The sequence below is a fragment of the Pantherophis guttatus genome, chromosome 15 (genome assembly GCF_059756535.1).
Source record: "Pantherophis guttatus breed Tessera chromosome 15, ASM5975653v1, whole genome shotgun sequence".
Taxonomy (NCBI): Eukaryota; Metazoa; Chordata; class Lepidosauria; order Squamata; family Colubridae; genus Pantherophis; species Pantherophis guttatus.
In genome coordinates this window covers 2,982,405-3,009,161 of record NC_142077.1, presented here as the reverse complement: position 1 = coordinate 3,009,161, position 26,757 = coordinate 2,982,405, and the positions used below count along the sequence as shown (strand labels likewise).

Sequence of the window (26,757 nt, the reverse complement as noted above, 5' to 3'; positions counted from 1 at the left end):
TTGATTGATTGATTGATTGATAGATAGATAGATAGATAGATAGATAGATAGATAGATAGATAGATAGATATAGATGCTAGGTGAGAGATAGATAATATAGATGATAGGTGATATGAGATATGGATGGATGGATGGATAATATAGATGAGAGTTTAGGTGAGAGATAATAGATAAGAAAAGACTGCCCTCCAGTGGCTAATTTTAGTAATGCAGTTTATGTATTATACACATTCAAAAACCCGCCCTCCAGTGGTGAATTTGGGAAGTGCAGATTCAAACTTTGAGAATGGTCTGTCATCCCAATGTATAGATAATACACCAACACATTTAAAAATCTGCCATCAAATGGTTAATTTAGGAACTGCATCCACACAGGCAAAAATAAAGGAAAGTCTGCCCTCCGGTGCTTGATTTTGGAACTGCAGCTTATACATTTTTATATATGTGTGTGTGTGTATCCGTCTTCTTAAGTTTTTTGCATATGTGTGTATGTGTATATATATTCAAATTTAAGCTAAAATATAAATTACCAGTATGTACCGTGTTTCCCCGTAAATAAGACCCTGTCTTTCTTATTTTTTTTGAACCCTGAAATAAGCACTTGGCCTTATTGCCATGCGCTTCAAAAGCCCGATTGGGCTTATTATCAGGGGAGATTTTATTTTGGGGGAAAACAGGGTATATATACGATATCTAGATAGATTTAAAAAAAGCTTTTCGGGACATTTCAATACAAGCATCTCACACACACACACACACACACACACACACACACAAACCCTGGGGTGAAAAAAAGCAGGAGGAAAAAAAAATCAAAACTTCTGCCATCACAAATACCGCATCCAATTCAGAGAGACACAAAACGCACGGAGTGAGTGATGGCTGCTTTCTTTTAAGTCACAAAAGCACAATATAAATACAGAGGTGTGTGTTTGGGTGTGTGTGCGCGCGCAAGAGAGAGAGAGAGAGAGAAACACGTTTTTTTTTTTCCCTGTGGTAATAAAAATACATTCTTTTACAATTAAAATTGTAACTAGTGCAAAGTCCTTTTCGCTAAGCCGAAGCTCGACCTCTTCGGGGGGGGGGGGGTCTTTTATCAGGAGGATTTGAGAGGGACTTCATACTTGAAAATCACGCTGAAGATCTTCCCGCCCAGGCGATCGGCCAGCCAAGAATTTTTCAGCACGGCCAGCTTGAGGCTCTCGCATTTCAGCTTGGCGTGGTAGTTGGTGTGGATAGCCCGGCCCATCCCTTCGATGATCACCAGGTCGGTCTTCCGCTCTCGGACCAAGCTGGCCAGGCCCTTGTCCAGACGGCTGCGAGAATCAAAGAAGAGGAGGAGGAGGGTTAAATGATTGCTGAAAAGGAGCAGTTGGCTCGAACGGTGGTTTAATGGATGGGGGATGCGTGAAGAGATCCCTTAAACGGAACTCGAACACATCGTCGGGAAATCGACCCTTGGTTAATTTTAAGCTCGAAAAAATAGGCAACATCAGCACCGCTGCTCCCGCTTTTTAAGTTTCTTTTTAAAGGTTTTATAATAAGTAAAGGTTCCCTTCGCAGATGTGTGCTAAGTCGTTCCCGACTCTAGGGGGCGGTGCTCTTCTCCGTTTCAAAGCCGAAGAGCCAGCGCTGTCTGAAGACGTCTCCGTGGTCATGTGACTCAACGCCCAAGGCGCACGCAACGCTGTTCCCTTCCCACCAAAGGTGGTCCCTGTTTTTCTACTTGCATTTTTTACCTGCTTTCAAAGTGCTAGGTTGGCAGAAGCTGGGACAAGTAATGGGAGCTTTCTGCAGCACTCGGGATTCGAACCGCCAAACTGCCAACCTTTCCATCGACAAGCTCAGCGTCTTAGCCCCTGAGCCACCCCGTCCCTATTTTAGGGTTTTATAATAAGCAACAGCAAATCGGGGGATTTTTCAGTTAAGAGCTGGAATTCCTTCAATCAATCAGAATAGAGCGGGAAAGGGACCTTGGAGATCTTCTAGTCCAACCCACTGCTATATACCACTTTCAATTTGGAGTTGCCGATCTATCTAGCATGACTTTGTAGGATCTTTTGGAAAAGGAGATTTAATGGAGCAGGTTGCTGGCCCGCTGTTGTTTTAATGCTAAGGTTGTCTCCAAACAATGCCGAAGGCCTCGGTTGGGTGCCAGAAGGATGAGTTCCTCGCCCGCGGCTAATTTTTAAAAGCGCTTTGAATGGGCAAAGAGGAGTCAGTTGGGCGTTAGTCACTCTGGTGACTAATTTGCAAATAAAAAGTTAATGATTTATGGCAAATGACCCCCAAAAGCTGCGGTTATAACAAACCAAAGATAAAAATATTGTTTTGAATTGTTTTGTGGTTTGTTTGTTTTTTTCAAATAGCGATCCAATTTATGTTGATCGTTTTATTTTACAATGACCGGGAAGATGGCAAACCTGAGATCCAAGCAGGGCGAACTGGAGCCGGTCTGGACCAAGAGGAGCCTCTCTTCCTTCAGGGCAGTTCTAGAGAGAGAGAGACAGAGAGAGACAGAGAGAAAGAGGGGGTCAAATGGCAACACTTAAGTCCATGGGAGAAACGTCCAGCGAAGTTGCCCAGCGTTAGCGCAACCTTACAAATAGAGATGGCTAGAAAGGCGGGAGGATCTCGGTAGGAAGCAAAAGGGGAGGGAGGGGGGGACGGGACATGTCGGCTGTGCAGCTTTCCCAGAGCCAATTTTAGCGGCGGCCTCGAGAGAACCAAATGCTGCTTTATACTTGATCCAACCAAATTTGCAGATGTGAAAGTTCCTCCGTATTTCAACTTACTGGCATCTGTTATCTATCGTCCAATCCATCCGTTCAGCTACATCATCTATCCTATCATCCATTTTATAGCAATAGCACTTAAGACTTATATACTGCCTCGTAGTGCTTTTACAGCCCTCTCTTAAGCGGTTGACAGGGTCAACGTATGGCCCCCAACAATCTGGGTCCTCATTTTACCCACCAAAGGAAGGACGGAAGGCTGAGTTGACCTTGAGCCGGTGAGATTTGAACTGCCGAACAGCTGAAGGAGCCTGCAGTGCTGCACTCCACTGCGCCACCTCAGCTTATCTTATCCTATCTTATTTATCTATCTATATATTTATATCTATATCTATATCTATCTATTTATCTATCATCATCTATTCATCTCATTCATCTATCTATTTTTCTTTCTATCTATCTATCTATCTATTTATCTATCTATCTATCTATCTATCTATCTAAATCTATATCGTCTCTATCAATGCTATCATCTATTATCATCTATCGATCTATCTACGGTAAATCTATCTCTATCATCTAAATCTATCATCAATCCTATCATCTATCATCTATATTATCTACCTACCTACCTATCATCCATCCATCCATCTTCTATCTAAATCTATATCATCTATCAATCCTATCATCTATTATCTATATTTTCTATCTATCTATCTATCTATCTATCTATCTATCTATCTATCTATCTATATCTATATCATCTAAATCTATCAATCCTATCATCCATCTATTTATCTATCTAAATCTGTATCATCTAAATCTATATCTATCAATCCTATCATCTATTATCTATATTATCTATCTTCTAAATCTATTTCATCTATCATCTACCTATCAATCCTATCAATTATGTTATCTATTATCTATATTATCTATCTATCTATCTATCTATCTATCTATCTATCTATCTATCTATCTATCTATATCTATATCATCTAAATCTATCAATCCTATCATCCATCTATTTATCTATCTAAATCTATATCATCTAAATCTATATCTATCAATCCTATCATCTATTATCTATATTATCTATCTTCTAAATCTATCTCATCTATCATCTACCTATCAATCCTATCAATTATGTTATCTATTATCTAGATTATCTATCTATCTATCTATCTATCTATCTATCTATCTATCTATCTATCTATCTATCTATTTTACATCAAAGTTACATCAAAGGGGATGAGCACAACGAAGAAAAGCCCAGGAAATTAATTCAACATATGCAAAGAGGTTGATCTGTTAGCATTAGCAATAATTGTTTTACTTCATTAGATTGCATGGTTATCTAGAATATTTTTTTATGACAGTCCGGGTCAGGGATCAGCGCTGTAAACTGAATAAAACAGATTGAAACCCTGTAAAAAAAAAATAAAGTGCTAAACTATTTGATCAAAGAAGACACAAAACTAACTTCACTGAGTGGCCAGAAGCATTAGAGAAAACACTGAACAATTTCTAAAATAGAAGGGGGTCCTATATTTCTGTTTAAATTCAGTGGTCATCTAAGACTTAGCCCCAGGAAGGTGAACATGAATAAATGAAAATAAATGTATTTATTATCTTTATTACTGTACTTAACACTGTAAAATCAAAAGATCAAGGTTTTATTGCTTCTCAGACTTTAGACTGTTATATCCGTTTCTGATTTTGAAGCAAACGTGTCATTTCTCTCAGGTGCAGTGACGTCGTGGCGTTTTATGACATCATCCTTCTTCTTAGAAGAAGGTGTCTTCTTAATAGTCACCTAACTTGGCTCAGTTACGTTCTTTTCAATTCCTTTCTCGTCAAAAAATTTACTGCATTTGACCGAAAGCCTCCTCAAGGCTATGAATTTAAAACGTCCTTCCCGTGCCCGAAGGTAAAAAAAAAATTTATTTTTTTTTTATTCTTTCAAGCTTCGTGCCCACCAATCCTTACCGGATGACAACGTCCATAGCCGCGATCCGTTCCGCCACCAGCAAGGATTCGTTATACGTGACGTCGTTCAGAGCAGGACCTGAATTGCAAGCCAAAATAACCTGGTATTGCAGAAGAGGGAGGGAGAGAGAGAAAGAGAGAGAGAAAAAAAGCAAAGGACATTTTGGAGAGAAGTCATTGTGGATCAACACTATGACATATAGGGAGGTTTGAGACACTTTAAATCGGAACTGAAATATATTCTGAAATATATTTGCAGCCGTGCGACGTTAGAATGACACAATTTCGGGGGGGACAAGCTAAATATCCCAGGCCAGTGCAATTCCTTTAATCTTGGCCTGTGTGGCAAGAAGGCCACCAAATGCATCTGATATTATTTCTTGCCCAGAAATGAAAAGGGGTCCCACCTTCACTACTATCCGTTTACAAGACAGAGTTGGCACCCCAAGGAGAATTTATACAATCTAGAAACTGCCTACAATCATTTTCTTTTGGCCACCTCCTGATTAGTCTTAAACTCACTGGCAAATAGCGTATTTTTCGGAGTATAAGATACACTTTTTCCCCCCCAATAGAGGGTGAAAATTTGGGTGCGTCTTATACACCGAATGTAGCCCCTCCTATCCACCGGCCCCCAAACTTTGGCCTCTGCCTCCCAACAATTTGCCTCCCTGCAGCAAACAGCCCGTTTCAGTTTCAACTTCAGCACAGCCTGATTAGCACAAGCAGCTGATTGTCGGTTGGATCGGCCTCCCGACCATCAGCTGTTTCAGGCTGCAGGGATTGTCATTGCCTATCGCTTCCTCCACGGGCCCCATTTTCGGCCTCCGCTGTTTGCTGCAAGGAGGCAAATTGCTGGGAGGCAGATTTTTTTCTCATTTTCCTCCCCACAAAAGGTAGGTGCGTCTTATAGTCCGGAGCGTCTTATACTCCGAAAAATATGGTAATTGATATTCGGCTGGTATCAATTGAAAACCAAGGGGTTATAACTGCACAGGATGTGTGTCTCTTCCTCCTCTTAAAGCCAAATTTCCTGGTGCAGATCCCACCATTTCAGCTAGGAGATCTCCTGCCAGAGCTGCAGGAGATCCCGGATCCCAAAAGAAAAACAACGAGGTTGTGGGTCTTTGTGTTGCGAGCTTCGAAGGGGGAAAGAGATGGGGGCCGAAGAAAACCTCTTCTCTTAAGTCACGATTCTGACTTGCGTCTTCCGCGGAACTTAAGTTATTTGCTTGTTAGCAAGTTGGTTAAAAATTCAAATCAAGCTAAACTCTGGTGTTTCCATTAATTCTTTTTTTAGCTGGGATTAAACAATATGATATTAAATATTATTTAATATTAAATAGCAGCGGTTCCATTTTCTTTCTAACCTTTTGCTAGCTTGGCGGTTTCCACAAGTCCCATCAAGGGGGCCAGAGGAAGATAGGAGTTGTAGTCACGTACCCCCCCACAACCCTCCAAGGTGCCAAGCTGGAGAAAGGCTTATCTGGACCCCCTTGTCTCCTCTTAAACCGCCAAGCCGACACACAAAGCTTGGGCAAGAGAGAGAGAGAGACCCTCGAAAGGCATTTCACCGTAAGACGCCGCGGAAACGTTACTGACCTCCGTGCCCCTACAGAGCAATTCCCTAACAAAAGGGAAGACACCTAAAATGACATCAATTCCACTGTTATCTGCAAAAAGTAAGGCACATTTATGAGCTGGGGCCTGCGAAAGGAAAAAGAGACGCATCAGAGAACCCGGAGACAAAATAAACATTCCGCGCATTCGGCCACGGATTCCCCAGTGGACTCAAGTCAAGCTACGCTGCTGGAGAAAGCCAAAATCTGGGAAGGGACCCACAACCATCCCTCAATTTAAATAATAATAATAATAATAATAATAATAGTTGTAGTAGTAATAGTAATAGTAATAGTAATAGTAATAGTAATAATGTAAGAGGGAAATCTCTCTCAGTGCCCTGGAATTTCTTGAGTATTCTTGAATTTTGCAACAAAACTCTAGAAGGATTTTTTTTTTGTCACGCGAGATAAAGGTGGGAATAAGTAGGAAGAGCTGACGTTACACCAAGGAGTTTCTTGGGGGCCACCCTCTTCTGTTCTTAAGACAAGAGCCCCCAATTTTGATGCTGTCACCCTCTCCCCCCAATGTCCACTCTGAGAATGGGGCAGCAGAGGCAATGTGCTAAAATAGGTAAAGATAAAAGGGTTCCCCTTGCACATATGTGCTAGCCGTTCCTGACTCTAGGGGGCGGTGCTCATCTCCGTTTCAAAGCCGAAGAGCCAGCGCTGTCCGAAGACGTCTCCGTGGTCATGTGGCCGGCATGACTCAACGCCAAAGGCACACGGAACGCTGTTCCCTTCCCACCAAAGGTGGTCCCTATTTTTCTACTTGCATTTTTTAAGTGCTTTCGAACTGCTAGGTTGGCAGAAGCTGGGACAAGTCACGGGAGCTCACCCCGTTTCGCAGCGCTAGGGATTCGAACCGCCAAACTGCCGACCTTTCGATCGACAAGCTCAGCATCTTAGCCACTGAGCCACCGTGTCCCTTTCGTGCTAAAATAACCCATGGCCAAATCCAACAAAACCTCGTCTCTTAAAAGTAAACTTTGGTTCGGTCCAGAAAGTCAGCCTTACAGGAGACGAGAGTCTGGTGCCATGTTAAAAAAAAAACATTCAGTGTTTCTGAACTTCGGGGTGGGGATTTCAACTCCCAGAATTCCCCAGCCAGCCCTGAATTGACATTGAAATTGACAGCTGTAAAATTGACATTGAAAATGAAGCAGAAAGAGGATGTAAAAATTATTATCAAAACAGGAGATTTATTTTAACCGATGGTTGGAAAAAAAAAGTGTAAATTGGTATTGCTAAGTAAATTAAATACCCAGACAACACGATGCTTATAAAGCACTAAGAATTGTATTTAATAGGGGGAAAAAAATCAATCAATAAATTAAAAAAAAAAAGTTGGTGCGGTTGGGAAACGCTGGACTAGCCAATAGGTTTCCTCTCCTGCTCGAACCTGTGAGACCTTCCCTCTATTCCTCCTCTTTCTCCACCCCTTACCAAAACAACCCCTCCAAAACGGCGGTTGAAGGATGGGCCGTGCATACCTTGAGCCGTTGCACCCATTCGGTGTACGAATCCTCGAGCCAAGGACGTTCTGGCGGCATCAGCAAGGGGAAAAGGGGAAGAGGAAAAAAAAAAAAGAGAGAGAAAGAAAGAATGACATGATCACTTGTCAAAATAACTTAGAACTTGCCACTTCCTGGAAAGGAAATGCTGAGAAGACCAGGTCCGTCTGATCCATCAGTTAAAGAAAAAGTGGATTTTTAGAAAAAAGTTTTTGAAAAGCATCTCAAAGGTTTCATTTGAGAAAGGGGTTACCCCGTCGTCCCCCCCACTCTACCCTCTACTCAACGTCTTGAGATCAAGCAAACTTCTCTAGAAAGGCCTGCCAATGTTTCAAACCTTGAAATGCTTTCTTGCAAATTTGAAACAACTTTTTCCAATGAGCTTTGGAAGGAAATAGAAATAGAATAAACAGAGTTGGAAGGGACCTTGGAGGTCTTCTAGTCCAACCCTCTACTTAGGCAGGAAACCCTACACCACTTCAGACAAAAGGTTGTCCAACATAAGATATGCCTAAGATAATTTAATTTTGTTTTAATGTATTTTAATATTTGTATTGTGTGTTTTTAATTCTGGCTGTTCACCGCCCCGAGTCCTTCGGGAGAGGGGGCGGTATAAAAATTTAATAAATAAATAAATAAATAAAACATCTTCTTAAAAACTTCCAGTGTTGGAGCATTCTCAACTTCTGGTAGCAAGTTGTTCCACTGGTTAATTGTTCTCATTGTCAGGAAATTTCTCCTTAGTTCTAGGTTGCTTCTCTCCTTGGTTAGTTTCCACCCGTTGCTTCTTGTCGTGCCTTCAGGTGCTTTTTTAAGGGGTGTTTTTTAAAAAATTATTATTTATTTGCATCCCAGCATTATTATTTTTGAAAAAATAACTCAAGGGGGCCAACATGTACAACATCTCTCTTCTTTTCCCCACGACAACTGTTAGACTCTAGAACAAATTATCCATGGAACAGCTGGCCTCTAGAAGTTGCAAATTTAATTGTATTAAAAGAAGGGTTTTTCTCAAATTTTCCCCTCCCCTCCCCTCGATACCTTGTAATTTTTCCTTGGCTTCTTCGAATCCAAACTGGGACTCCGTTTCAAGGACGCTGGCAGTGAGGAAAAGCAGGAAGAGAGAGGGAAGAAAAAAAAGAGAGAGAGAGAGAGAGAAAGAACAGCATACAGGTGAGAAAAACCAGTGCCGCAGTGAAATTTCCCTGCTATTTATTTATTTCTGCGGAAATAAAACAAAAGCCCAACTAGGATTTCCTGGGTAACAGTAACAGGGACCTTGGAGGTCATCTAGTCCAACCCCCTTGCATGCAGGGGGTGACTTTGTAGGGATCTCACCAGCGATCTTCCCAAGGGATCAGAATAACACCTTTGCAAATGTGTACAAATTTGTACCAAATGTTTTATAGGTTGGCATTTACCACCGGCAAGATTGGCCAAGAAGTTTAAAAACGTGCCCGCCAAATGTTGGAAATGTAATCGGACACCGGGCACATATTATCATATGTGGTGGATATGTGCAAAGGCAAAAAAAAATAAATACTGGATGAAAAATACATACACGGTTAGAAAAAGCGTTAAAAGCAACACATAGGTTATAAGCCAGAAATATTTCTGTTAGGCATCGTACCGGAAAAATATGACAAAGGGAATATATATATTTAATATTACATGTTTTGACGGCAGCAAGGATTGTATATGCGCAACACTGGAAAAACGAGTCACCCATAGAAGATATAATTTAAAAAAATACTAGATTTGGGGCTCGGTTTGCGGTCGTAAGGCGAGGACCAACACCCCCGGTAACACGTTTGGGGGTTTGGGGGTTTTAACAAATTGGGACCCAACTCAACAACCAAGGTCAGAAAAGCCAGAATTTCTGGGTGTTATGAAAATTGTATCCGGTGAAAAGGGGAGCGTTGAGAAGACTTACTCCGAGACGGCTTTGGCCCCCCAGTCGAAGACATTTCCGGCCAGGAGACCCTTCACCAGAGCGAACTGCCTCTCCTCCCAGCCCAGGGAGTCCAGGGACTCAATCACCCCCTGGTAACGCCGGAGTGCAATGCCGTTTTCCTTCTGCTTTATCTGAGAGAGAGAGAGAGAGAGAGAGAGAGAGAGAGAGAGAGAGAGAGAGAGAGAAAGAGAAAGGGGGGAGGCGGGAGGGGAGGGGAGAGAGAGGGAGGGAGGGGGGTTAGTCTCCCCCAGTTTCAACCAAGACTCTCTTGAGCTACAGGAGACAGAATAAATTCATTCACCTTCCTTCCAAAAGGATATTTCCATCTCTTTTTTTCCTTCCTCCCTTTTCTCATCTTCCTTCCTTCCTTCCACCCTCCCTCCTCTTCCTTTTTCACCCTTTTTCCTTTTTATCTTCCTTCCTTCCACCCTCTCCTTCCCTGATCTTCCTATCTTCCTTCCTTCCTTCCTCCCTCCCTCCCCTTTCTTTCACCCTTTTTCCTTTCTATCTTCCTTCCTTCCCATCTCTTCCTTCCTTCTTTTCCTCCTTCCCATCTCTTCCTTCCTTCCTTCCTTCCTCCCCCTTCCTTTCACCCTTTTTCCTTTCTATCTTCCTTCCTTCCCATCCCTTCTTTTCCTCCTTCCCATCTCTTCCTTCCTTCTTTTCCTCCTTCCCATCTCTTCCTTCCTTCCTTCCTCCCCCTTCCTTTCACCCTTTTTCCTTTCTATCTTCCTTCCTTCCCATCCTCTTTTCCTCCTTCCCATCTCTTCCTTCCTCCCTCCCTCCCTCCCTCCCCTCCCTCTTTCACCCTTTTTCCTTTCTACCTTCCTTCCTTCCCATCTCTTCCTTCCTTCCACCTTCCCTGATCTTCCTATCTTCTTTCCTTCCTCCCTCCCCTCCCTCCTTTCTCCCTTTTTTCCTTTCTATCTTCCTTCCTTCCTTCCCCTTCTTTCTCTCTCTCCTTCCTTCCTACCCCATGGGGATGGGACGAGGAAGCAAAACTGGGTCAGGGCTCAAAAGAGATGGGACCGCACTCCAGGGCAGCGAGGAAGGAGCCTTACCTTGGAGTAAGGATCGGGGAAGTTAAATTCATTCAAGCAGTGTTCCCTTGTATCCAGTAAACTTCTAACTGTTAGGCCGCCGTATGCGCTGAGAAGGAAAAAGGAAGAGAAAAGAGTCAGTTGTACTATGGGGGAAAAAAATTATCTTCTGCCTTTTAAAACCACCCCCTGGCTTATTTCTAGAAAATTCTGCTCCCTCGGTAACTCCCGTCGCAAACTTCAAATGGTCGCTAAACGAAACAGTCGTAAGTCAAGGACCCTGCCCCGAACTTACAACGGCTGCTGTCGGAGCGTCTGAAGCTTCTCCCGGTACTTGTGTCGGAATTTGTCGGCTCGCTCGGCTGCGTCGACCGAATCGGGTTGGCTGGCTGCGGCACGTTTAGCGACCTGGCCGGGGAAGGAGAGAGAGAAGGGGGCTAGAGGAGGGGAAAACTTTATGCAAGTGGCTGAATTGATTTCCAGATTCTTCCTCTAGTTTAAATGATATACCCCTCCTACCCACCCACCCACAAAATTCTCCCTTTTCCTCTATTCCTAATTCTCCCCCTAAAACGCGCCAATGTTCTGTCCCCGTCTCACACACGCACACAAACAGACAGCCGGGGGTTAAATAAACTGGCAGACAACCAATTCTTCCGATAAGAAGCTTGGCAGCAACCCAGTAGCTGCTTGCCAAGAATTTTACTCAATAAACAAAATACACACAGTCAAGAATTGTCCAGTTCGTAAAATAAATCCAAGGCCGATAATGTTGTTTCCAAAGATGTAATGTGACTCGATAGTAGTTAGTTTTGTCCGTCACAGAGTCTGAATGGCCATCTCACCCACTTTTATACTCTGTGGGGTGTGGTCCAGTGACTCAGCCTAATCTCTGGCACGCCTCTTCTTCTGTTGCGCGCGCTTATCTCTGCGATGCTGTCGAGGATCCAGCCTAGACTCATCTCCCTCATTACTGTCCACCTGTGGCTGCGTGGACGTGCTTGGCCCCGGCCCTATCTCTTGCCCTTCGGCGGACACCGAAGGCATTGCCAGAGAGGAGGGTCCTGGAGAGGGAGGCCTTGCCAACTCCTCTCCTTCACTCTTGGGAGTCCTCTCCTGCCGATGACACAGCACTCTGTCGGTAGAGATTCTCACACTCATCCCAGGGTCATGGGTGTCGATGGTTGTTATTGTTCTGGTTTTGGGTCAGCCGTGATCTGGATGACTGTGAGAATCTCTACAGACTTTGAGCTACACAACTTGGAAGGGTGTGGGAGTCGGAATGGATTTCCAGAGGGGGGGGGAAATTTGCAGACTACAGGAACCATTTGCACCACTCAGGTGATCCCGAGGACACCTCCAAGTGACCTCAACGGCCCTCTAAAAAAGGATGCAAATGACCGGCTGTCTCCAAGGGGTATCAATCCTTCCGTTCCCCACCCTCCCGTCAGAGCTGAAGAAGCTTCTGGGATGAGAAGCGAAACGTCTTCAAAAGAAAAAAAAAGAAGAAAAAAGTCTGGTGGCCTCCCGAAAAAAGCAGCTTTGTGTTTCGGCTTCAAGCACTTGGCTGTTGTGGGTGGGCGCACTTCCTCATCCTCCTCCCCTCCATCCTCACCGTAAACGGGTCCTTACCCCGTCCAAGGACTCCTCAAAGCACGAGAGCCAATACTGACGGGCCAGGACATCGTCGGTCAGATCCACGGTGTCCGCGACGTACGTGGAGGGATCCTGCAGCAAGGGCAGATTAACCAGCATTCGCTCCAGACGATCCATTTCCAACATGTCGAACTGGGGAAGGGGGAAAAAGAGAGAGAGAAAGCAGTGTGACCAGGATATATATATATATAACAACTAGATTTAAATTTTAAGTTCCGGAGATATATATATATATATATCGAACTCCGGAACTTAAAATTTTAAGTTCCGGAGTTCGCAGTATGTCTGCTTCTTTTTTTACTAATATACCTGGAACTTGTATACGATGGGAAACCACAGCCCAGGAGATGGGTTTTTTTTTAAAAAATAAATTTAAAAAGAAGGGATAAAAAATATGAATATTGGCTTCCGTAAACCTTCATTTGCTCTCAGTTGGAAGATTCAAACTTTGCTCCCCTTTTACGGGGGTTGGGGGTGGTGGTATTAAGAGGTAAAGAGAGCCAGTTTAGTCTAGTGGTTAAAGCACCAGGCTAGAAACCAGAGGCCTGGGAGTTCTAGTCCCCGTTTTAGGCATGAAAGCCGGCTGAGTGACTTTGGGCCAATCGCTAGGAGACTGGGAGTTCTAGTCCTGCTTTAGGCATGAAAACTGGCTGGGTGGCTTTGGGCCAGTTACCAGGAGACTGGGAGTTCTAGTTCTGCCTTAGGCATGAAAGCCAGCTGGAGGCTTTGGCCCAGTTACCAGGAGACTGAGAGTTCTAGTTCCACCTTGGCCGTGAAAACCGGCTCATTGGCTTTGGGCCAGTTACCAGGAGACTGAAAGTTCTAGTCCTGCTTTAGGCATGAAATCCGGCTGGGTGACTTAGGGCCAATCGTTAGGAAGATTGGAAATTCTAATCCTGCCTTGGGTATGAAATCCAGCTTAGCCCACTCACTCTCTCACAGCCCAGCCCACCTCACAGGGTTGTTGTTGTTATGGGGAAAATAAGAGAAAGGAGGAGGATTAGCTCTGTTCGCCACCTTGATTTATTTATTAAAAAAAATAAATAAAGGTGGGATATACATAAAAATAGAATTTTGCAGCTGTTGCAAAGTTTCCCTTCCTCCCCCCCCAAATCTCAAACCAAACGGGGTCCACCACCACCCCGCCTTCTGTACGCCACGCAAATTATCCTGCAAAAAAAATAAATAAAACATTGGCCGGTGTCACATCTGTTTGGTATTTCCCTGAACAGAGATGCCACATTAAGATCGGAGTTAAGATGGCTGCTGTAGTTCTCAACAAATGCTGGATTTCAGCACTCAAAGGAGGTTTGAAAGTATTCATTTCGGGTCAGTTTTGAAAACAATTGGGGGGGGGAGGGGAAAAACCCTGCAGGATTCCGAGATGTCCTTGCTCACAAGGCAGATGTTTCCTGTCCGAACAGCGAGCGAGTCCTGGCAGGCCGTTTTCCATTGTTTCGTTTGGAAAAAAAGGCACCGTCGGGACTCATCCTGCCTAGAAAACCACCAAGTTGGGAGGGGTGTTGCTATATTTAGGTGAGTGGGATCGACCCGGTGCTTTGTACTAAATATGCCAGGAAGACTCACGGTGCCACTTCGTTCTCGCTGCATGGGGCAAACGTCCGGCGATGTGCTCAGGAGGCCTGAACTGCTAGCATAGTTCTCCCCCCAGCTGTATAAATTGGGATCTTTTGTTTGCAGGAAGCGAAAGAAGAAAGACAAAGAGAGAGGGAGGGGGAAATACATATATATATAAGATATTCCAGCATATGCCAAAGCAGTTCTATTTTTTAAAACTTATCAGCATTATTATTATTATTATTATTATTATTCAGGGAGACAGAATATTGGATGGGATGAAGGAACCCACAATCCAGACCCACTTAAAAAGCATGGTTTTTGTTTTTAGAAATCGACTTCCAGAATAAGCCACGCGGCTTATTTTTTTTTCCACCGAAAATTTTAACGCGACTCGAAACACAAAACCCGAAGCGGGAGCCTCGTAGGGGGCTCTGGATAAAAAAAAAACGGGAGCTGCAAATATCCTAAGAATTTAAGTTGCTCTTCGAGTTGTGTAAAATTTCTTTTATTTAAATTTTTTCTTTTCTTTTCATGCAAACGTTCCACCTTTCATTAAACAGGGTGTCGTCTCGAGTATAAAATTCCTTGTGTCTTAACAATTCAACTTACCACCATGTTCATTGCTTACATTCATTCTTATATTAATACTAAATAATAATAATGATGATAAAATACCATAACCCTAACATTTCTCTTCTTAACTTGTCTAATTTTACAATACGTTACTCTCGTATTTATTCTCTAACCACTGATAAAACAGCTCCCATATATTATAATAATATGATTCTTCCTTTCCTTGAATTGCAAACATTGATCTATTCATTCCTGCACATTCTAATATTTTCTTAATCACGAAGGGATCTCTTCGCTTTTCCAGTTTTGTGCAAATACAATTCTAGCTGCAGTTATTACATGAAGCATGCACGCACCCCAAATAGAGGCACGTGACAATTTCAGATCTGGTGGAGGGGACTCCGAGCCGAGGGAGGCTTCTAGCAGGCAGATAACCAACATGGAACTCCAGTCTCTACCTGGTGAATTTCTTCCCCCACCTTTGGCACAAGCCAAAGGCTCGGCTGTGTCCCTCAAGCCCTCCCATGCTTGGATCATGGAATGAGAAAGTGGGGAGGGGAAAAGGGAGGCCCTTACTTTTGGAGTGGGGGGAGAAAAGGATGGGGCCCAGAAGAGAGAGGGGGGCTGTACTTACTGTCTTGCTCTGCTCCTTTTAAGAAAGCACCTATGGCTCCCAGGTAGCCCTCGTGCCTCAGGAACAAAGCCTGGACTTCACCCTGCCATAAGACGAAACATGGGTGTTCGCAGGAACCCCGCCGAGGAGCAACTGCCGTACATTTACAACGCTGAACAAAAGGCACGGAGGTTGCTTCAGACCCAAACACTGGGGAGGGTATCCCTGCTGGGACCCACAGCCCGAAGTTGCCCTTTCTTCAAATTCAGCGTAAAAGAATAAAAAACAAGGAAGGCTCTGCAACGGAAATGTTACAGAACCACAAAAACGAAGGTGCTGATTTCTCCGGCGGCATCTCCCTAAGGCAACCTGAGTCATCCTTGGGTGGTTTTTTTTTCGTTCTCCCCAACCATTAAGGCGTCTTTAAATTCTTCCTCTGACACGGAGAAATTTAATCATCATCATTTAATCCCTTGCAGGGTGGAGTCTGGGCAACTGAATGGAGCTAGCAGAGCGTTTTACTGGCCAGATGCCCTTCTTGTCGCCAGTGCGGAGTTTTGTTCAGCAGATATATATTCTCATTGTACCCAGAGAGAGAAATATCGGCCTCTACCTAGGATCGAACTCACAAGCCTCCTGATTGTGAGGCCAGAACTCCGCCTCTAAGGCCGCCGCACCACTCCCACAGAGAAAATTAATGCAACAGGGGAAAAAAATTATTTTTAGCAATAGAAGAGAGTATTTGTAGCTAGGGGGTTGCTCTCTGAACTTGGGTTTTTTTTTTCTTGCAGACGTTTCATTACCAAATTAGGTAACATCATCAGTGTTAGAAGGGAGAGAGGTTTGCTCTTTGCTCTCTCTCTCTCCCCTTCTAGCACTGATAATGTTACCTAGTTTGGTAATGAAACGTCTGTTTAAAAAAAAAAACAACACCACCAAGCTCAGAGAGAGCTAAGGACCACACCTAATTGGATTTGTCTAAATATCTTTAGAGGAACTACTTCCGTGCCCAACACAACTCTACCCTCCAGTTTTCACTTGGCTCTGCCTTAAACCTCACCCCGCCAACCTGCTACAAGATTTCTACCTTGGAGAAGAAGTTAATACTGTAGGTGATGGTACGCATTGTGACCGGGTGGCCTCGGATGAAGAACCCGCCAAAGTAGATTTTGTCCAGGTTGTGGAGTTTGGCGTGCAGGCAAGCCAGCTGCCCGATATCGTTGCTGATCATGTGCAGTAAACTTTTGGCCATGTCTTCTTTGGAAAAATCTGAGAAGGGCACAAGAGGGAAGAAGGGTGGGGAGATCGGAATGAGATTCAGGGAAGGAATCAAAAGGAGGGGCAGTGAGATTTGGAGATGGCCACTGATCTGGAGAATAGAAAATAAAAATAAAAATAAAGGCCCTTAATTTTAATGGGCAGAGCAAGCCGACCCCTTAAGAGACAGCTCGCAGGTTTGAGTGGACCGAAGAATAAACTGTCAAGAAATTCCTACCTTTATCAGCTGTGGCAGATTTTCCAAAGCTGCTGGCGATCAGGTTCCCGCTGAGCCCGAGGGTTTGGTACGCCCCGCCGTAGATGTCCTTCACCAGCATGTCGACGTTGGTGTGTTGGCCCTTCGAGGCGAGCTGCAGCAATTCATCAAACTTCTAAAAAAAAAAAAGGGGGGGGGGGGAAATCGCCAAAGGTCTGTCAGATGAACTGGCCTTGAAGGAAGGGTATTTCTCGAGGCCAGCCAGTTTTTTTTTCTTTTCGTGTCCTTCATGAAATCAGTTCTGAGTGGTCTCTCCGTCCCTTAGAGAGCGAGAGAGAGAGAGGGAAAATCTCCTTGCCTCTAAAAATCTAGCATGGGAACCTTAAGGCACAGCTCTTTTTCCTGATGAGCTAGCTTTCTAAATGCAGGACGAGAAGCATTGGGAAGTTAAGTTTTGGGGCTTAGGCGTGGAACTCTCCCAGCAACACAGAAGCAATCGGGTTTTCTCAAATTTCTGCCACATTCTCTCCGTTTCTCCTACATATCTTCTACATACACATATATGGTACATACACACACACATATATATATATACACACACATACATACATACATACATACATATATACATACATACATACATATATATATATACATACAGTTGGGAAAAGTGTATTTTCTAAAACTAGCTAACACCACCACTTTTTTTCTGGAGTAGTACTATAAAAGTATATATCAATAGAAAGATAATTTAATCAAGAATGTAATGCAATAACTTTTATGAAGGATTTGCTGTTAGAATAGCAGTTACGGTATAAAGAAGAAAAGTGAAACACGTAGAAAAAAACGAGATATACAAAAATGATCCCCATGTCAGTTAATACTCAGTTGGGTAACCTTTAGCATGAATTATGGCCTTACAATGTCTTCCCATGGAGTAAACCAAGCCTTTTAGTTCTGCAGCTGTTATCATGTGAAACCAAAATTGAAGGATGGCTTCTATTAACTGGGTTTTATTGCTGGGTCTCTTCTGACTAACCAGTTCCTTTAGTCGGAAAATCCATAGATTTTCAATTGGGTGAAGGTCTGGGCTATTCCAGCAGTGGAATAGGATTATCTTGAAACTCCCCAAAGAAAGTGGTGTTATTAGCCATCAAACCTCAAAAATACACTTTTCCCAAAAGGTGTCCACCATTTTGGCCACGACTGTAATTTGCTAAACGTAAGAGCAAGCCATCACTCAAATGCTGAATCGCTAGGCAAGAAGAATATTACCTTGGTTTTGGTAAGTAATGCTCCGAGGCCCCAGAAAGTCCCGCCTCCGATGGAACTTCCGCCAATCCATTCAAACTTATCTTCCGTTTCCACCTATCGAAGACAAGGAGCAGATTCCTGCCTAAATCCCAAAGCTATTCCAGCGATAAGCAACGTTAACAGCCTGGGGTCGAATGGGCAAGGGGGATCTATTCTTATTCTACTGCGGCATCCTGACGGGTTTTTGTGATCAAAAATTCGGACGCTTGGCCACTGACTCGTATTTATGATAGTTATAGAGTCATCTTTTCTAAAGTCAAGGGGGAAGACCGATTTCACTGAACGACCAGGCTGCTAACCTTAACGACCGCAATGATCCGCTTAACAACAGTGGGCCAAAACTCACTTTAACAGATGTTTCACTTAGCGACGGAAGTTTGGGGGCTCTTCACTATGGCCAGGGGGTTACTCTCTACGCTGATTAAACCCAACCGGTCCTCACCTTGACGATCGAAACTCCAGAGCCAATATTGACCAGCAAATAAGGGAAAATGTGGGGATGGTTCATCTGGAACCTGAACTCGGGGTCGGCATCCTTCAGGAAGACGAAGGCCTCGTGTGGGATGTTCTTGAGGACAAAATTGCACCCCTTAATCAGACAGGTCATCACGTCTTCTTTATCTAATCTACCCGGAGACCAGGTAAGGGAAACAACAGGGCCGTTAATATATTATTTTTTCCTAGTTGCAACCAATGCTCTGAAGGAGGGTTCATAGATGGGAAGGTCTCGTATGCACCCCAAAACAGGACTGGGGAAAGAAAGGGCTGCCCCAGAGAGGAGGAAGGGGGTCCAGCTATTCTCCAAGGCACCCGAAGGCCAGACAAGGAATAATGGATGGATTACAAGGAGAGATTCAACCTGGAAATAAGGAGACATTTTCTGACATTCAGAGCAATCAACCCATGGAACAGAAGTTGTGGGAGCTTCATCCCTGGAGGCTTTCAAGAAGAGACCGGATTGGCATTTGTCAGAAACAGTGTAGGGTCTCCTGCTCGGGGGGGGGGGGGCAGGGGGTTGGTCTAGATGACCTACAAGGTCCCTTCCAACTTTTGTTAATCTGGTATTATCTGGTGGGAAATATTTTATTTAGCTGAGCCCTTCACAAGCGTGGCCGTTTTAAGATGGCTGGACTTCCAACTCCCAGAATTTCCCCAGTCGCTTATTCCGGCTTCATTCCAAGCACTAATTTTTTTTTGACACCTGTAACATTTATAAAAATTGACCGAAAATTTCCATCTCGCTTGACGGTTTTCACAAGTGGGCTTCTCTGATACGAACAGGAGTGTTTTGCAATCTTTTCACCCAACTGCTTTCTGCTTCTCCCTAGCCAGGTGCCCACCAGAGGGCACTGGGAGGGCTCGAGACGGCAAACTCTTATGCTGGTGGATTTAGGGAGTTGTGGTCTCGACAAATCCTTCCTTTAACCCACCGAGCAATGAAAGAAAGAAAGAAAGAAAAATAAAATAAATGGGAAGCAAATTTTCTCAGCTCTTATGGCTCCCTGGGAATTTAACTCCAGAATACCTGTGTATTTTATTTATTTATTTAATTTTTATACCGCCCCCTCTCCCGAAGGACTCGGAGCGGTGAACAGGCAAAATTAAAAAACATACAATATAAACATTAAAATACTATGTAGCATAGCCCACAGTTGGAAGGTAAGCTGGTTAACCATGTTGGTTTAAGCAAACAGAGGAAACTGACTTGGGCCAATTTTGCCCAATTCATGGGCAAAATTGTCGCTGAGATTTGAAAACCCGGTTTAGAGGGGGAATGCAAAGACTTTAGAGTAGTTTCCCACATGTCAATCTGATGTGGTTTGATCCAACCCTTAAATGCTGATCTCTAATTATACAAAAATTACCTGTCTGCTATTTAAAAAAAAAAAAAAAAAGATATACAGGTGATCCTCGAGTTATGGCCGGCTGCTGAATGACTGAAATTTCCTGACACTGAAAACAATTAATCAGTGGAACAACTTGCCTCCAGAAGTTGTGAAAGTTTTTAAGAAGAGGTTGAATAACCATTTGTCGGAAGTGGTGTAGGGTTTCCTGCCTAAGCAGGGGGTTGGACTAGAAGACCTCCAAGGTCCCTTCCAACTCTGTTATTCTGATCTTTCCTCCACCTTTATACTGGTCTGCCGGAACGACGTCTTCTTCGACGCGCTCCGTGAAAAGGCCGCTGGGAGGGTGGGGGGTAGGGGGGGGTGTTACCATCCTCGAAGCTTAAACCCGTCGCACAAGACCCGAGGTGCCTCCTCGGCGCTCACACTTACTTCAATCCCAGCTTCTTCTCAATAAGTTCTTTGAATTTGTACGCACCACCTCCTGTGGCTTTGATCACTTTCGTTTCGGTGTTGACGAGGTGGTCTTTGATGAAATCCAAGCAGGCTTCGATATAGGTGTTCTCGAATTTAATGAAATGGAGACGGGCCGTGATCTCCTCCTGGACGGTGATTTCGTAGGGAGATTCGTGTTCGACATCCTGTCCGGGGGAAATCGACAAAACAAGAAAGGTTCACAAGATTCCTGGGCCGAACCTCTCGCACGGTGAAGGAGCAAGTTTAATCTCAATCTCGACAGCTTTAAGATATCTGGACTTCCGACTCCCAGAATTCCCCAGCCAGCTGGTCCAGATTCAATTGGGTTCATTGCTGAAAAGTAGCAAACTCGTAGAGATGAGACTCTTAAATCTCAAAAGTTTCGGGCCTTTTTTTGGTTATCATATTTGGGCGTCTGTCATCATCATCATTTAACGACCCTATAATCCCTTGCGGGGTGGAATCTGGGCAACTGAATGGAGCTAGCAGAGTGTTTTAATGGCCGGATGCCTTTCCTGTCTCCAGGGCGGAGTTTTGTTCGGCAGATATATTCTCACTGTGCCCAGAAAGAGAAGTATCTGCCTCTACCTAGGATCAAACTCTCGGCCTCCTTGATTGTGAGGCAGGAACTCCACCTCTAGGCCACCGCGCCGCTCATATTTGGACACCTGTGCCACCCTAAAATGTTGGTTGGCACCTGAGCCCTGGCATCTCCTGCTGCAAATCTTTCAGGCTGGCGGCTTTGAGTTTCAAAGGCAAAACGGAAAACGGGTGTCTTACCTTGCACGATTGATCGAAGGATTGTACCCTGGCCACTTTATGTTGAACGGTGGAGTAGTAAGCCAGCTTGGCCAACGATCCCCCTGTTGGCAAAGCAAACCAGGATTGAGAAAAAGCAAAATTTGGGGCACGGTTGACAGGAGCTTGCAAAACCCAAACAATTTGGACCAAAGGGAGAGGGCGCATTCGTTCCAAATGTCTCAATAGCACGAGATGCTCAGAGCCAGACTCACAAACACACACACACACACATCTCCTTCTTGTGCAATGCCAATCCAGACATCACGAGTCTTGTCCCTCAAGAGCTCTCAAGAATTGGGGTAAATGGTGAACAGCGCTCTATCATCATCATCATCATCATCATCATCTTTTAACAGCCCCATAATCCCTTGCAGCGTCTGGGTAACTGAATGGAGCTGAGTGTTTACTGGCCGGATGCCCTTCCTGTTGCCAATGCGGAGTTTTGTGCAGCAGATAAATTCTCAGTGTGCCCAGAGAAAGAGAAAAAGTGCCTCTACCTAGGATCGAACTCACAGCCTCCTGATTGTGTGGCTTGGCAACTGACTCGTATTTATGACGGTTGCAGTGTCCCGGAGGAGGGGGTGTCGTGCGATCCCCTCTGACAAGCAAAGTCAAGGGGGAAGCCAGATTCACTTAACAACCATCTAACACAACAGCAAAGGTCGTAAAATGGAGCAACAGGAATTTTGGGCTCAACTGTGGTCGTTAAGTCGAGGACTAGCTGTACGTAGGCAGAGAACGAAGAAAACGAGAGAGGAAGTATCTTTGCTTTTAATAAATTTGCTTAATGTTTTTTTTTCCCCTTGCTTCTCATCTGACTCCCCCCTCCCCCGCTGTCAGTATTGTGATCTTGTGATTTTATGGTGCACAAACCAACCTCCAAATTCCACTGAACCGAGCCAGCAGTTAAGGCGTAATTCGTGTTTTACCAACGTAGAAAATGGGTTGAGAATTTTTAATCAGAGACAAGTATATTGCACAAAATAAACCTTGCACACAGCAATTTATGAGCTACCTCGTAAATTGTGGGTGCAGGTAAAAGCCGTATATCTCTATCTACATGAACACACAAACAGAAAGAGACATTTTAATCAAGATAATCGGCTAAACACACTGAACAGGTATGTGTGCATTGCACTGAACTATGCCTTAAGTAACCAAACCACAACGGGATAAATTCAATCAAGTATCTGAATTTTGATGAGGGATGGCCACGGTCGTAAGTGTGAAAAATGGTCATAAGGCACTTTTTTTCAGTGCTGTTGTAACAACAGTCTCTAAATGAATTGTTGTAAGCCGAGGACCAATTAAACGAGGGAATTAAAACCCTAATGGCTGGACGAGTGGAACAGAGTAAGCCAGACCGAACCGTCGTATTTCTGGTTTAAGAGCAGAAAAACGAAACTTCAAAACAAGGCCATCGTTTCGGCCTTATCCTGCTGTGCCCTTAACTTCCCTGCCTCCTTATCACCAGGTGCCAGCCACGCCAAGCTCAAGGGAATATTTGCAGATCACAAAATGCCAACAGCGAAAGCGCAGCAATCCATCCTCTGGGGGCTTTTCCCATCCTGTAATTTCTCTACCAGAAATGTTGACAGCCAGCAAAAAAAAAAAAAAGACAAAACAGACAATGAAAATGTCAACCTTGCTCACCAGAAGCTTCTCCTGAATTTTGGACCCATGTATAACCCCCACCTTTCCATGCTCGACCATGTAAAGTTTTTCGGCGCAGGGTTAAAGCCGTCGTATCGAGTCAGAATTAGATCTCCTAGCTCACGAATTAAAAAAAGAATACATAAATCAGCTTGGAAAGGGAAGGCAAGGCGGTCAAGTAGGGAAAGGAGCTTCTGAGCTCCATTTTATTCCATCGGCCAACTTCCTGTGTTATTTACTTGACGCTGGGTTGTATCCAGGTAGGTGAACTGTTGTGCCAAACCAAAAAACTAGCAGATGTTAAATTAAAAAGCTAAAAATGTTGCACTGATCCCTGTGACACTGGTCCGAAACCCCACAAGATTTGGCAGGGTTCATCCGATACGTAGCTGGAGCTGCTTCGTGGCCTGCTGAATAAACCACAATTGAGTACATTCCTCGAACAGTCAAAACCACGGCTTGCAAACCCATCAAGCCAAATCTAAACGCACCGCATTTGCACTCCCAGCTAACACAACCTTCCCAAAAACGTGGCAAAAGGCGAGAGATCCAGTTTATTTTTCACGAATGACAAATTCGAGTAATTTAGGAAGGGAATTTCTAAAAATAAACCACTAAATGAATGCTTTTTAAAAAAAAAAAAAGATTAAAACAGCTAATTCTTTCATTCCCACTTTTAATTTGGGACAAAGCATTTGCACATCAATGCAAAACTTTGAAAAGCGCAAGGCATGTTTTTAACACCAAAGTCTTACTTGTTAATGTTTATTTACTATTTACGGCCAGGCTTGAATTCCAGATTATCTAAGAACATTCCGCCCCCCTCTCTCTCTCTCCCTATCTATCTATCTATCTATCTATCTATCTATCTATCTATTTATCTATCATTTTTAAAAGTTATTTCCTTCCTGGCTTCCAGAAGATTCAAAACCTAACATATGGCCTGTATTTGGAGACAGGTTGCTTCCCAATTTCTGGGGGTTATTATTATTTTGGGGAGGGGGGAATGTTTTTTATCATTTTTTAGGAGGTGGGAAGGATAGATAGATAGATAGATAGATAGATGATATAAATAGAAGATAGATAGATAGTAGATAGAAGATGATAGATAGATAGAAGATAGATGATGATAGATAGAAGATAGAGATGATGATGATAGATAGATAGATAGATAGATAGATAGATAGATAGATAATAGAAGATAGATAATGATGATAGATAGTAGACATAGATAGAAGATGGATAGATAGTAGATAGATGATGATAGATAGAAGATAGATGATATAGATAGAAGATAGAGATGATGATGATAGATAGATGATAGAAGATAGATGAATAGATAGATGATAGATGATGATAGATAGATAGAAGGTAGATAGATAGAAGATAAAGACAGACAGACAGACAGATAGATAGATTAGGAGAAATTTAAAAGCTCCCCCTTTTTTGGGGGGGGTGCTTAGTATCTATCCACCCTCCCCCCAAAAATATGAGGGTGGGGGGGTTTCTGAGGGGTCTGAAGGGAGCCTCACTGGCTGTTGGGTGAGGGGGAACACAAAAACTAAAAGTGTGTGTGGGGGGGTCAAACAGAGGAAACACCCCCCTTTTTTTTCTTTCTCCCCATCGAAAGAGGTGGGGGGGGTGGAATTTAAACCCCTTGCAAAAAAGAAGACATTTTTTCCCCTCCCTCTGAAAAAACACACACACACAGGCAGCTGAGGGGGCCCCTACAAAAAAAAAAGAAGCACCCCCAAATTCATATTTTCTGCAAAAGGGGGGGGCATGGTTGGGGGGTCTTCCCCCCTCCACTCTTTGTGGGGGGGGGTGTTTGAAGCTCCCTCACACACACACACCCCTCCCCCCAAAAAACAGGATTTGTTTATACCGTCTCCCTGTTGCCCCCCTCCCACCCAGCCCTGAAATCCAGAGGGACGCTGGTCTTCGTAGTCTTGGCCGGCTCTAAAGCTTAGCCGAGGGCGAGCGCGGAAACTACCGCTCCCATCAGGCGTCGCGCCGCCCGGCCGGACGCAAAGCACGTCGGGAGTTGACGTCCGGCGTCGCCCTCCGCAGCGGTTATCCCTATGAGGAGCGGGACTGCAAGTCCCGGCGTGCCTTGCGCGGCGCCTCAGTTCTCTCCCCTTCCCTCAGTGAGGGAAAGAAGGAGAAGGGCGAAAGGCGGCGGAGGCGGCGGAGGAAGGGAACCGGGGCTGCGGGAGAGGGAAGAAGGCGCCGCGGCCTGGCTTACCGATGTCGATGGCGAAGCGCTTGGCGTTCTCGAGGTTGCGGAAGATCTCGTCCGGCGGCAAAGTGATGCTCTTGTCCAGCCGGCCGCCTCCGCCTCGCCCGGCCCGCTCCGCCATTTTGGACGCATCGACCCCGCTCGCTGCGCGGCCGGCCTCTTTAGACATGCAAATTTATGCGCATACGTTTTGCATGTTTAATATAAAGGGAGAGGAGGGGAAGAAAAAAAAAAAGGAGGCGGAGACGCTCAGCCCTGCCCCTCGAGTGGGCGGGACGTCGAGTGGCTCCGCCCACCACGGAATGAAGGTCCGCCCATGTGATTTTTTTTTTTAGCTTTAACCCTTTAAAGCCCGGCGGGAGACCTCATTGCGGTCTAGAGCCTTATATATATTTTTTTAATTTTACATTTTTTTTTATGGGAATCTTAAACTGATTTTTATTACATTCGTTCAGCCAATTCACCTCTACATTCAGTAACAAGAGTTGGAAGGGACTTTGGAGGTCATCTAGTCCAACCCTCTGCTCACGCAGGAGATCTGGACAAGGGATTCGAACCGCCGAACTGCCTGATCAACAAGCTCGGTGTCTTAGCCACTGAGCCACCTAGTGTGTTTCGCAAGGCTCTCTTGCTCCCAAGAGTAGGAATAAAGTCCACTTTGAACCTCAATGAGGTCCAGCGGCTTGAAGCAAATGAAAACCAGGCCAAAGAAGGGCGAAATTCATTTCCCTGGTGAATGTGACCTGTTGATTTTATTTTTTTTCCTCCTCGATTTCAATGAGTGCAAGAAAACTGGATCCCCTTTAAAAGTCTTGGAACTGGTCTTAGTGGGTTATTTTGTGAATAAACCCAACTCGATCCCATCTCTGAATATACTTAATATACTTAACATTTTAAAATGCCTAGGAATAAAAACTCTTTTTTTTAAAGGGATTCAAAATTTGGCTGTCCCAAGAACGCAAGAGTTTTTTTTTTTAATTGTATTTTTTTTTTCCATGCAAGAAACAGGAGCATAATTGCAATATGAATACACTTTGGTGTCAGGAATTTAAGCACAAGAAGGCATCTGAGCCAGCTTGATTTGATTTATAAATAAATAAATAAATACAGAGAGAGCGGAAGTCACACACACACACACACACACACATATATATATATAAAACCAGGTTATCCTGGGGAACTCCCTGCCACCAGATGTGCCAACAACCACACATTTAGAAAGAAAATGGATGAATTCCAGAAGATAAGATTCTGACCGATCGCTAGTCACAGTGACCATAAATATAGGTTTAAATTTCAAGAAGAGACTGGACTGCCATCTGTCGGAAATGGTGTAAAGTCGTCTGCTTGGACTGGGGGTTGGACTAGATGACCTACAAGATCCCCTCCAACTCTTGTTAATCTGTAAATAAGTGTATTTGGCTGTACCCTAATTTTTGTTGACATGAGAATAAAGGGTTTAAATTAGAAGTCGTGCACTTGTATCTTAATTGTATTTTACTTTTTCTTCTTTTAATTTAATTTAATTTATCGCATTTCTATGCCGCCCGACTCCCAAGGGACTCTTTACATGTGTATTGTTTTAAAAACATCTCTCTTTTTTTTAAAGCTTTGTTTTTAAGCATTTTTTATTAGTCTAAGCTCTTTCTAAGACTAATGAAATTAGTCTGTTCATTGAATT

The 26,757-nt window shown here is 44.0% G+C and overlaps 1 protein-coding gene across 2 annotated transcripts; it reads right to left on the bottom strand.

Annotated features, from left to right (window-relative positions):
- Nucleotides 1–872: 872 nt before the first annotated feature.
- Nucleotides 873–25,377, bottom strand: PANK4 (pantothenate kinase 4 (inactive)). Of its 2 annotated transcripts, none has more exons than XR_015730057.1 (19): nucleotides 25,083–25,375; nucleotides 21,164–21,246; nucleotides 20,339–20,547; nucleotides 18,505–18,688; nucleotides 18,024–18,116; nucleotides 16,770–16,923; nucleotides 16,362–16,543; nucleotides 15,296–15,377; nucleotides 14,095–14,195; nucleotides 12,484–12,639; nucleotides 11,147–11,259; nucleotides 10,873–10,960; nucleotides 9,791–9,942; nucleotides 8,899–8,954; nucleotides 7,837–7,886; nucleotides 6,327–6,397; nucleotides 4,725–4,825; nucleotides 2,424–2,492; nucleotides 873–1,316 (listed from the first exon to the last, which is right to left on the bottom strand). XR_015730057.1 is itself a non-coding variant. In XM_034424096.3 (19 exons), exons 1-19 carry the CDS (start codon nucleotides 25,243–25,245, stop codon nucleotides 1,097–1,099), a joined length of 2,361 nt encoding a protein of 786 aa, XP_034279987.2. In that variant the 5' UTR covers nucleotides 25,246–25,377; the 3' UTR covers nucleotides 873–1,096. The 2 variants fall into 2 exon arrangements, 1 of the variants encoding a protein (XP_034279987.2); XM_034424096.3 differs by having other exon boundaries at nucleotides 6,327–6,431; nucleotides 25,083–25,377.
- Nucleotides 25,378–26,757: the final 1,380 nt, after the last annotated feature.